General features: G+C 35.6%; 1 protein-coding gene across 1 annotated transcript in view; it reads left to right on the forward strand.

Moving 5' to 3' along the window:
- Positions 1 to 13,278, forward strand: part of Dennd6a (DENN domain containing 6A) — a 71,257-nt gene that overhangs the window by 12,827 nt on the left and 45,152 nt on the right. Inside the window, exons 2-4 of the mRNA XM_015494520.2 lie at positions 4,771 to 4,809; positions 4,909 to 4,951; positions 11,673 to 11,785. Coding sequence (XP_015350006.1) covers positions 4,771 to 4,809; positions 4,909 to 4,951; positions 11,673 to 11,785 — 195 coding nt within the window. The remainder of the gene's footprint in view (positions 1 to 4,770; positions 4,810 to 4,908; positions 4,952 to 11,672; positions 11,786 to 13,278) is intronic.

The raw sequence follows: 13,278 nt of genomic DNA on the forward strand, positions 1-13,278 counted from the left end.
CAAGAAGCAGCCTCCACAGGCTCCGCGGCCCTGGGCCAGGGCGGTTCCGGGACGGTTCCGGGAGCCGGAACTCAGCCGCCCCGCGCTCGGTGTTCGCTCTGATAAGCTCAGGTTCTAAGAAGCACCCAGGCGCTGAACCCTAGCAATCTGTCTGCAAGCCGCAGGCGAATTGCAGCCTGAAATTACCTGATCTATGGCTGAATGAGCTGCGGTCAGTCGAAAACAGGGAAGGTGACGTCAGTTTACCAACATGGTGGCTGCTGGCCTCCTCTGTGGTCTGACCGGTGTGGAGAACCGAGATGGACCGCTTCCTTCCCCTGTCTCGAACCCAGAATTCAGCCCTGAGTACGGTGCTTGCGCGGCTGGCAGAAACTGCAGCGCTGTAATCCTGCGTCTCTATCCCAGCGCGCGCTGCAGATTCTAGCCGCGGGGCGATTTGCTGAATAAGCAGTGTTACCCTCCGTGCGACAAACCTCTCGCGTTTGAGTCCCCGTAGCCGATCCTCGTGCGATGGAAATCCTTCCTCCAGGTTCCGGAGCACCCCACTATTGCTGGAAATTCCTAACAAGATATCCTTTAGCCGTCCTGACTTGTCATACTCCCACACAGTGAAGCAGCACACGGGGGCAATGCACTCCCCTCGCCGCCATCTTCCTCACCTTTATTTTATTTATTTATTTTTATGTGGTGCTAAGGATCGAGCCCAGCGCCTCACACGTGCTAGGCGAGTGCTCTACTGCTGAGCCACAACCCCAACCCCTCATGTTTCTTATTATAAGGAACATAGCCTTATGTAGGCTCTGTTCTTATGTCCTAATTATTCTTATGTCCCAAAGTCTGCATCTCCAAGTTTCATTACAATGGGGCTCAGGGCTTTCAACATCAGAATTTTAGGGAGGCAATTCAGTTATAGTACCATCCAAATGGACTAGACATTTCAGAATTGGAATCCAAATTTATCCCCAGATTTCCTGAGAAAATAGATTCTTTTAAGTTTTACATGGACAAAATATCTTTATTTTACATTTAAATAGTGCTGAGGCTTGAACCCATTGCCTTGTGCATGCTAGGTGAGCACTCTACCACTGAGCCACAACCCCAACCCTGAAAATGATTCTTAAAACTAAATTTATTCTCATTTTAGAAGCCAACCACAGTTTCATGTGACCTCAGAGGGGAATTTTGTGTGAGATACTCTTTATGGGTTTGGAAGAATATGTTTCTCAGAAGAAACAGTAACTATTTATCAAGGCATTTATGTTGTGGGAGAATTTCCTATTGATTTCTGAACTGAAGGGATACTTCTTTAAAAATTAACATCAAGAAGATATTCTAGGATTAGATGTATAGCTTAGTGTTAGGGAGTTTACCTAGTATATGAGGGTTGGATCGACAGCACTTGTGGAAAGGAAGGGAGAAGGTATTCTATAAAGCTGTATTTATTCTGGAAAAAAGAATTAGAGAAATGATTCTAAGACTGTTAAAAGAACTTGAATGCTGGGGTTGTGGCTCAGTGATAGTGCTTGCTTAGCACATGTGAGGCATTGAGTTCGATCCTTAGCACCACATTAAAATAAGTGAATAAAGGTATTGTGTCCATCTACAACTAAAAAAATAAATAAAGAACATGATATTAAGCCAGGCACAGTGACACATACCTGTAATTCCAGCAACTTGGGAGGATGAGGCAGGAGGACTGAAAGTCTGAGGCCAAATTTAGCAACCTAGACCCTGTCTCAAAATAAAAAATAAAAAGGTCTGGGGATGTGGCTCAGTGGTAAAGCGCCCCTGGGTTCAACCCCCAGTACCAAAACCAAAAGAACCACAACTTGATGTGAGAGTTAGATTTTAGTGTTATATTTAAGTGGGTTAAGTCCTTTCCTTTTAGCAGTCATTTTGTATAGGAATGGCTAAATGAGATATGTTGGACTGTTTTATTGTGATGAATAACAATTTTTGACAAAAATGGATAAATAGTTCGGGATTTATATAGTTGGAAATTAAGAATGGCATAGCATTTTATAAAGGATACATTTAACCCTTAGCAAATGTCTCTATTTAGGGACCAAGAAGGATTATAGCCAATAGGGAAAAGAATCAGACTTCCCTTAAATGCCTTTCTAATGCAAAGAAAACTTAAAGTCTAGAAAATTAAAGTCTAGCAGTACCTTTTTCTCTCAAGGAAAGAAGTCAGCCGTGCTTCTTTCTGTTAAAAGTGACAAAAACAGCCCAAACTGGAATAAGAAAATAGAATTTATTCATGTTATTATAAAGTCCTCAGGTATGCCTGATCCAAAGGACAGTTGAATTTATGGTTTAAATATGTGGTAAGAATTTGGTTTCTCTTATCTTTCTGCTGTTTCACTGTAGAGGTCTGATAAATATTTTATATTTAAATGATATGAAATATCATTATTAAATATATTAATAGCAGGTGGAAACAGTTATTGAAAGATAACAATAGAGCATCACACATCAATGGCAAATATTCTCAGCCCCCTGTTCTGCACTGGGGTTTGAACCATGATGTGCTCTTTCACTGAGAAATAAAAATGCCTGAAGACATTTATTTTGAGTCAGGGTCTTGCTAAGTTGCTGAGGCTAAACTTGAACTTGTGATTCTCTTGCCTCAGCCTCCCAAGTAGCTAGAATTTAGGCATGTGCTACTGTGCCTGGAAGAAATAGCTTTGTAATTTAATTATTTTAAAAAATTTTTGGTGGTACTTCTGGGAATTGAACCTTTGGCCTTGTGCAAACTAGATAAGCACTCTACCCCTGAGCTCTACCTTCAGCCTCAATGGGAAAATAGAATTTTTGTTTGGAGCAAATAGTTTTGGGAATATTCACAATTTGAAGGGGGGAAAAAAGACCCAGTTTGAGAGACAGCTCAGAATTAAATAAGAAGAAGTCCACAAAATACTAGAGGAAAATGTGCTAATATTCATAGTTGTTTTCCAAATTTCAATTCCCTATCATATTATTTGTACTACTATTGAATATATTTAACTGGACTCATCACCCCACCTCTACCTGCTGCTTTTACTTTGCTATGCCTCAAGCATTTGTATCTAGGCTATTTTGATTTTTTGAATGTTAGGTTTTTTTTCTCTGTACACTTAAAATACAAATAACTATTAAAATTTTTAAATTGTCTGATTATTTAGAAAACAAGGATTTAATATATAAAGGTTGAAGAAAGAACTTTCTAAGAGTAAGAATAATAGTAAATCATAGTCTGTAGATTTGACTGCGTATGAATTTAAAGTTTCTTTCCATCAAATAACCAAAACTGAACTACAAAATGTTTACTGTGAATTGAAAAGTTTACAGCTTGAAAAATTTATAACATTGTCTGTTATACAGGGAAGACTAAATTGTGTATGTATGTTTGTGTTGTGGGCCTAACATTCAACCTTAGATTGCCCTTCAGCACCAAACGTCTCATGTCCTGTTTGAAAAATCAGTCTTATGATAATTGATACCATGACGAAGAGGTATTACTGACAGTTCCAAAATATGCCTTTTGTACTTCAAGAATGTATAGGGTCAGTCAGCTAGTTAACAAGTATTGAGTACCCACTTTTTGTCACTTTAGTAAACTATTGCTCATCTTCTAAGAAGATCAGGATGGTCATAACGTGGCAGTGGATTGTTCTATAGAACAGATGCCCTTTGGGTTTGGTGTTGAATAGTGTTTTTTCTGACAGCAGATGCTCTGCCTTAATCCTCCTTCTTTCAAAGGATCCAAGGGGCAGTAGTTCTCAGAAGGTGCTGTGATCACTGAAGGTACTAAACTAACCAGTCTTGGGAAATGTATAATGATTATTTAAGGGAAATGAAGGGAAAACTTTTTAAACTTCAGGTAATTCTTCTGTTTCTTTTCGTTTTTCTCTTAATATGTAATTAATGATGTATATTACTTCTTATAAGCAATCAAATTCTTTCTTAAACGTTGATCCCTGTGGAAAGATAGGTTTCCTTCTTTATAGGGTAAATTGCCAAAGCTGTCCTTGAACTTGGGATCCTCCTGCTTTAGCCTCCCAAATTACTGGGATTACAGGTGTGAGCCATTGTGCCTGGCTTAGATTTTTTTCTTTTCTTTCTTTTTTCCTCTCTCTCTTCCTGTTGTATTCTTTTTTTTCCTTCTTTCTTTTTTTCTTATCTTTCTGTCTTTCCTTCCTTTCATCCTTTCTTTTCTTTTTCTTTATTTGGACAAATCCAGGGCTCTGTCATTAAGCTACCTTTTTGTTTTATATTTTTAAATTTTTTTAGTTGTAAGTGGACAAAATATCTTTATTTCATCTTTATGTGGTGCTGAGGTTTGAACCCAGTGCCTCACGTATGTTAGGCGAGCATCCTACCACTGAGCCACAACCCCAGTCCCATATTTTTAATATTAAAAAATAATTTTTTTTGTAGTTGTAAACCGAATACCTTTATTTGTTTATTTATTTATTTATTTTTATGTGGTGCTGAGGTTTGAACCCAGTGCCTCATACATGCTAGGCAAGTGCTCTGCCACTGAGCTACAGCCCCAACCTATGTTTTTTTAAATTTTGAAACAGGTCTCTCTAAGTTTGCCAGGCTGGCCTTGAATTCCTGGGCTCAAGTGATCTTCCTCCCTCAGCCTCCTGAGTAGCTGGGACTGCATGTATGTGCCACCACAACTAGCTTTGAAGTATTTCCTACAGCTCTTTTACCACAGTTAACTAGAATTTTAGAAGTTTTCTTTAATGTTTATGCCTAACAAAATTAATTATTTTCTTCCAGGTAATTTATCCTCAACATTCTAAACTTACTGATAAAGAAGTAAGTAGAACTATTGCTCCGTATATCTATTGTTATATTTCTGTTTGTTTTTATTGATGTGTGTATGTCAGCATATATAGCTTTTGTTTTCTTTTTCAGAAAACCAATATTTGCTATTTGTCTTTTCCAGATTCAAATTCAGGTAATTATTTTTTATGTGGTGTTCTGTTGAATTATATACTAAGAATACTGGTTACAATTTTAATCTGTGAAAGTTAATTGAAATGGCATATTAGAACGAAGTCTCAATTTTAGCCCAACAAATCAGTGATTTTGATTCCTGGTTTAATGTTGCCTAATCATGTCATAGTTGAGTTTAGTTGGTTCATTTCTTAAAGGAACTTTTACAGTGTGCTGAGGTAATAATACATCAGGGGACAATAAACTGTTGAAATAGTGAGATTGAAAATTAACAACATTGGTATGTTTGGGGACTTAGAGTATGTAGTTTACTTTGAGTTCAGAATTTATGAGCTTGCCTAACTGTAAAAACAGTGAGTTAAAGAAGAAACAATAACAGTGAGTTAAAGAAGAAACATGACTATCATTTATTTTTATATGGATTAATATGACAAGTACTTGCAGTAGTGCTTGGTGTATAAAAATCATGTGTTTGCTTATTGTTAAACTTCACTTTGCTAGTCTCTTTCAAAGTATCATTTGTGTGGTCCTAATTGTTGACATCTTTCAGGTTGCCTGATATATTTTACTTTCAAAACAACTTTTTAGGCTTACAGTGACCAGAACATTCAGATTCTTAGGCCACACACAATTAGAACTCTATAAAGCAGAATCACTCCATTTCCCTTTCCTTTTGTGGTTACTTCTAATATCCTGTTAATTTAGTTCAGTTGATCTGATTTGGGAGATTTAACATTTAAAAATTTTAAGCATTTTTCTCTTTTCTGTATAAATGTTTCTAGAGTTTTTTTTTTTTCAATACATTTGGAATTTGCAGCCTTGGTGAAATATGTGGAAGAAAAATGATAGATATCTCAGTAAATTAGATATTTGCCTTTGGGAGATTATAGTAGGTCTTTTGTTCTGACCTGTAATTATTAGAATTTTTAGTAATTTTTGCCCTTTTTTGGGGGGGTTCTGAGGATTGAACTAATGGGCACTCAACCACTGAGCCACATCCCCAGCCCTATTTTGTATTTTATTTAGAGACAGGGTCTCCCTAAATTGCTTAGGGCCTTGCTAAGTTGCTGAGGCTGGCTTTGAACTCCTTATCCTCTTGACTCAGCCTCCTGAGCTTCTGGGATTAGGTGTGCGCCACAGCACCCAGTTAATTTTTGCCTATTAATGAAATAATTACATAGTGGTCTTCTAGGATCTGTCCTTGTTTAAGTCAATATTATTCTTATAAAATCTACACATTCAGTTCTGAATTGTAGTTGGTATTGGAGTGGATTTCTAGGACTCCAACTGAGTTGTGTGGTTTATAGGATGAATTAAATTTCTGAGATTGAAATCCAGTGGATTGTATTATGCTCTTCTCTTTCAGACCACAGCTAGTTGTCATAGCTCTCTCTTTTTTTCATATCTATACATGAGCATAAGGGGATCAGAGACCCCCTTCTCTTCGTGCTACTTGGTCTCAGGATTATTTTGAGCTGAAGGCAGTTGGGAAACAGCAGTTGCAAAGATCCCTCTCCCTTCTCATTGTGTTCCAAAAAGCAGGACATAAATTTATGAAGGTGTTTACTTGCTCCTTTGTCATACTGAGAAGGGTAGAAAGATTCTGAATCATTGTAGAAGACTCTTATCTTAGGTGGGCATGGTTTCACATGCTGTAATCCTAGGTAGTTGGGAGGCTGAGGCAGGAGGATCATGAGTAGGAGGCCAGCCTGGGCAATTTAGCAAGACCTTGTCTCAAACTGAAAAACAGGGCTGGAGATGTTACTCAGTGGTAGAATGCTTGTTTAGCGTGTGCCAGGCTCTGGGTGCAATCCCCAGTAATGCAAAAAATAAAAAAGTAAATAAAAAATAAAGACAAAAGAAAAAGACTCTTCCTTGGAATGGTATTAGCTTCAGTTTGTATAAATAGGTCTTACTAAAATAACCTTATCCTCCATTAGTTGTTTTTCCACATATATTTTTTGTTCCACAATTTACTGGTTTCGAGAAGCCAAACCCCAAGTCTAATCATTTCTCTGCAGTTTATCCCCTTTGCTAAAATGTTACATAAGCTCCCAGATCTAATTAACTTTTGGGGTCATTACTTTTTTCTGTGAAGTGTTCATGTGCATGTGAAATAAATATTTTCTCTTGTTAATCTGTTTTGGTCGATTTAATACACGGGTCCTAGCTACTAAACCTAAGAGAGTGGAGAAGAAACTTCACTCCACCCCAGCAAGCATATAAGTTAATTCTTTTTTTTTTGGTAAATATTTTTTTTTAGTTGTTGATAGACACAGTATCTTTATTTTATTTACTTATTTTTATGTGGTGCTGAGAATTGTACTCAGTGTGAAGCAAGTGCTCTACCACTGAGTACAGCCCCAGTCCTAGAAGTTAATTTCTCAAGAAGATACCTTGGTGTTTGAGTAGCTGTTTTAATATCTAGTTTTATAGTTAGCCTCTGCATGTATCATTTTCTTTTTGGAAGTTAAACTCAATTGTATATCTATGTAAATAAAAAACATTTTTCCAATATTTTAGGCATATAAATGACCCACATTTTTTTTTTTCTGGTACTGGGAATTGAACCCACGTTCACTTTACCACTGAGCTACATTCCAAGCCCTATTTATTTGTTTATTTTTATTTTGAGATAGGGTCTTGGTAAGTTGCTGAGGCTCTCAATAAATTGCTAAGGCTAGGTTGACCTTAAACTTGTGATTCTTCTGCTTTATCTTTCTGAGTCATTGGGATTACAGGCATTCACCACCATGTCTGGCCTTAAAGATGCTTTTTAATGCCTTTAAAAAAAATTTTTTTTTGTAGTTGTAGATGGACAAAATGCCTTTATTTTATTTGTTTATTTATTTATTTATTTTTCTGTGGTGTTGAGGATTGAACCCAGTGCCTCACGCATGTAGGCAAGCTCTCTTCCACTGAGCTATACCCCCAGCCCTAATGCCTTTTTTTAATAACCTGCACATCATTTTATCCAAAGTATCATTGGCACTTCAAGTGGAATTGATAAAAGATTTTGAAAGTAGTCACCTTGCCATCTGAATTGATGAACATTAACTAGATAGCAAGAGACTATGTATTTTGTACATATTTAAGATCATTGGTCCCAGTTATGATTTCCAAACAGTTTGCTTCTCTTCTGTGTCTATTAAAAGGAAGCTGAAATTACTGTGCCAACTTTGGAATGGATTTTATAGTGCTATGGAAGGACATGGTGGAGCAGACTTTAGGAAAGTATCATAAATCAAGGTTTTGTGTTTGTGGATATACAGAAGAAAAACTAAAGCAGCATTTTAGACAATATGAAGGCTATATTGATAAAATGATTTTGGAATTCTCAGTGGAATGGTTTGCCAGTCTCACAATCCTTCTTTTCTGTTTGTCTCTCACTCACTCACACACGAACACACACACACACACACACACACACACATTTTATTTGTTTATTTATTTATTTATTTTTATGTGGTGTTGAGGATTGAACCCACAAACACTTACTTTAGATCCTAAAGACTTGAGAAAAAACTTTGGTTTGTTTTTAGGGTTCAATTCCTTATTCCATTTGAGTAGCTTTTATCTTCAGAGATGTAAGTTTAAATGTGCTTTCCCTCTGATACATTCTTGTCAGATTCTTTTCCTCCTTATTGTTTATCATTAACATCATTTGTATTTAGGTGTTCTTGCAGCTTAAGCTATATTGGCTACCCAAGTACAGTACACACTGTATTATATAACATGTCCAGAGAGAAAACTCAGCATTAGTAGAGAGAATTTGAAGCATTGATGAATCTAAGGGAAAAATCAGTTTTTGCTCTGGGTGGACTTGATAATATTTGTCTCATGATTTCTTGTCTATATACAGCAGTGACATTATTACATATGTTACATTTTGCACATTTATATTGAAGGATCATTTGGGGTTTTTTAAATGTTCAGTCTGTTGTGGACCAACACTTTTGTAAAATGCAATTTAAATGGATTATTTAATAATGAATAATTATCTAATAATAAATAATCTAATGACACAAAATGAAAAAAACAAGGAATGCAAAACAAAAATCTCAGTTTGTCACAGCAATGTCCAATTGCTATAAACCTTTCAAATGTTTATTCTCACTGTCCTTATTTATTTGGTCTTGGATAAGTAACAAAAGTTTGCGGACTGGCATCATTCTAACAACTACACTTTGAGAATCTCTAATCTAATGTACTTTTTCTCAGGAATTCCAACTTAGCCATGCTAATCACAGGGGGAGTGACTATGTAAAATTGAGGGCCCAGGAATGGGGATGGCTCTAGAAATTTTTTCTTAGTCATACATATTCTAACCCACTCTGTAGCTGTGTTGTGATAATATAGAAATAATATTTTTAAGTTATGTATTACCTTTAGGTAAAATATTTAATCTTTTTTTTTCTCAAAAAAACTTTTTTTGGGGGTGTATAGGAAGATTCCATCTGTTTACGTTTACTTTGCAGTCTCAGTTTGAGTATCAGATGGAAAGAAAACTTACAGAATACCCTGTGCCTACGATAGTTTTAAAATGGGAGATCTCTTTCTGCCATATTACCTGTTCATGAAGGAGGAGCCATGATTGAAAGAATTGGTTCCTTGAATGAACAGTATGGCCCAGAGACCATTGATTTCTAGAGCTCTGTGATCTGAGGGGCCTTTTTCAGAGGGGCTTTTGTATTTAAATGAAGAAAAGTTTCATTTTTTTTCTCCAATTGGCAGTGAAATGAATTAAAAAATAATAGCTTTGTTGAGATATAATTTACATAACATAAATTTACCCATATAAAGTATGCAATCCATTGAGTTTCGATTGGCTGGTTATCAAACTAAGATTTTGTGTATGCTAGGCAAGTACTTTACCACTAAGCTATAGCTGCAGTCCCACATAATTCAGTAATTTTTAGTATATTCACAGAACTGTGCAACTGTTGCCATAATCAACTTTAAAACAGTTTTATCACCCCACGGGTGGAATATATTGAGCACATTTCACATTTATTACAATGTTACTAATTCTAAATATAGTAACTTGGAAAATTTGAGTGACAAGTTATTTCATGTTTTTTTTTTTTTAGAGTATCTATAGTTTTTAAAAAAGTTAATACCTGACAGCTTAAAGTTTGCATTTAAAGAGATTGGCTAATATAATTAACTTCATTTTAAATTCAGTAGTAAATCAATTACTTGAGCTCTGAATCTTCTGTAGTATATCTTTTTTAAAAAGCTGCTTGGGCTGAGGTTGAGTTCAGTGGTAGAGTGCTTGCCTAGTTTATGTGAAGCCACGGGTTCAATCCCCAGTACTGGATGGGGTGGTGTAGGAAAGAGCTTTTATTGTGAAATATAAAACACATCCAAGATTGAGGAACAGAACTTGGCTAACATCTCAGAAACTTCTTCATGCCACCTCCAATATTATTTCCCCTTACCTTCAAATGTAACCACTAAATTTTTTGCTTTTCTTTATACTTTTATCAACCAATTAAGTACTCCTTTTTTAAATATTTTTTTTAGTTGTAGATGGACACAATACCTTTGTTTTATTTGTTTCTTTCTTTCTTTATTTATTTCTGTGTGGTGCTAAGGATCGAACCCAGTGCCTTACACGTGTGAGGCAAGTCCTCTATCGCTGAGCCACCACCCCAGACCCCAATCATGTACTCCTTATCATTATAGTTTTGCTTTGAACTTTTTTATATACATGGATTTGAACAATATGTATTATTTTGTGCTTGGCTTCTTTTGCTCAATAGCAGCAGTTTTCAGAATTTTTTTTAATTACATGTGGGAAATGGAATAGAAAAATTAAAGATACTTTAGAGTTAAGATATGCTTTAGGGGCTAGGGTTGTGGCTCAGTGGTAGAGCGCTTGCCTGACACGTGTGGGGCCCTGGGTTTGATCCTCAGCACCACATAAAAATAAATAAACAAAGGTATTATGTCCATCTACAACTAAAAACATTTTAAAAAATGGTGGGCTGGGGATGTGGCTCAAGCGGTAGTGCGCTCGCCTGGCATGGGTGCGGCCCGGGTTCGATCCTCAGCACCACATTCAAACAAAGATGTTGTGTCCGCCAAATACTAAAAAATAAATATTAAAATTCTCTCTTTCTCTCCCTCTCTCTTTAAAAAAAACATGGTTCCTTCACATAAACCATTTTAAAAAATGGTTCCTTTAAAATTGATGAAACTTGGATAAATAAATATTATGCTATGCTATGCATTTACTTATGGATTTGCCTCTAACCAGCAAAGATGGTTTGAGTCATCTTTTTTTTTTAATTAGTTGTTGATGGATCTTTATTTTATTACTTATTTATTTGCAGTGCTGAGAATTGAACCCAGTGCCTCACACATGCTAGGCAAGCGCTCTACCATTGAGCCACAATTCCAGGTCTTGAGCCATCTTTTGAGGCACGTGAAGTTTTAGGATCTCCTTTTTCTTTTTAAAAACATGACAGAATGTGTTAAAATTATTCATACAAGGGCTGAGGCTGTGGCTCAGTGGTAGAGTGCTTGCCTAGCACATGTGAGGCACCGGGTTTGATCCTCAGCACCACATAAAAATAAATAAATAAAGGTATTATGTCCATCTACAACTAAAAACATTTTAAAAAATGATTCATATGGTTTCTTTAAAATTGATGAAACTGGATAAATAAATATTATGCTATGCTATCCTTAATTTCTTTCATTTTTGTTTTTATTAGGTTGTCTTGGAGATACCCAGTTTTGTTTTAGATTTCGACAGTCTTCTGGGAGGAAGGTGTCACTGCATTGTCTCCTGGATCAATTTGACAAAGATTTACCAGTTTACTTAAAGGTTGGAAAAGTAGTCATAGAAAAGTGTCTATGTGAGAAGAAACTGAAGAGCTTATTACTGTAGAACTCAATTTATTCCATTACCTCTGATAGCTTTCAGAAATTTGCTTTTGCTTTTATTTATTATATAGCTGAATTTGAGTCTAATTGATAAGAATTCAGCGTTTGAGTGAAAGAGACCTTATAAAATTATAAGTTATAATATGTTCTGGAAACATAATGGCATTGTGAATTATAAAAGTGAATTAGAATGCTGAAATAATTTTCTTTCATTAATAATTATTTGTTTGAATGGGGGGGTGGAGTGGTACTAGGTAGTCAGTATCATCTAATGTTGAAGTAGTTGTTCCCCAAGTTGTCCATCATACATATAGTTGTTTCTTTTATATTTTTAATGAATTTTTTTGCAGTTACTGTTTATTAAAACAATCTTAGTAATTCATGATTTCGGAATCTGTAAGTTTCTCTCTTTGAGTACTCCATGCTTGTATGTCTGGTTAGATAAAAAACATTCCCATTTGGATATCCTGTCAGCACAATAAATATGAACTTAATATCATTTGCCTAAAATAAACTTACAAATTGACCTTCCTGTTTCTACTAAGAGCAGGAACCCGCTCTCAGCACGGATAATACCTTTTGAAATGTTGAGTCTTAGAGTCATTAGTTACTCCATTTCCATTGTCTGTTGCTACCACAATCAACATGCTCTTCCACCTGATGATAATAATAGCTAATATGTACTAAAGCTCTTTATGTTCTAGGCACTGTATTAAGAAACACTGATTAACTTATTTACTACCTACAGTCCTCTGAAAGGGTTCTTTTTACAGATGAGGAAATTGAGCACCCGTGAGAGTAAGAAATTTACTACCAGGACATTTACCTCTTGTTTTTTTAATTTTAATTTTTTTAATTTTAATTTTTATTTTTTTAAATTGATTTTATTATTTTTTTTAATACACAACAATAGTGGAATGCATTACAATCCTTATTACACATATAGAGCACAATTTTTTGTATCTCTGTATATAAAGTATGTTCACATCAATTTATGCCATTATTCATGTACTTCTTTTTGCATTACAATTCTTAATACACATGTATATCACAGTTTTTCATATCTCTGTATATAAGGTATGTTGACACCCAATTCAGGTTTTCATACATGTACTTTGTATAATGATGACCATCACATTCCACCATCCATGCTAATCTCTTTCCCACTCCCTTTCCTTCCTACCTCTCTTCCCTATCTAGAATTAATCTAATCCTTCCAAGTTCTCCCTCCCTACCCCACTATGAGTCACCCCCCTTACATCAGAGAAAACATTCGGCATTTGTTTTTTTGGGATTTGCTGACTTAGCATTATCTTCTTCAATGCCATTCATTTACCTGCAAATGCCATGATTTTGTTCTTTTTTAATGCTGAGTAATAGTCCATTATGTATAAATGCCACATTTTTTTGAGAGAGAATTTTTTTTTTTTTTTT

This window comes from Marmota marmota, unplaced genomic scaffold, assembly GCF_001458135.2.
Source record: "Marmota marmota marmota unplaced genomic scaffold, marMar, whole genome shotgun sequence".
In the NCBI taxonomy this organism is placed as follows: domain Eukaryota; kingdom Metazoa; phylum Chordata; class Mammalia; order Rodentia; family Sciuridae; genus Marmota; species Marmota marmota.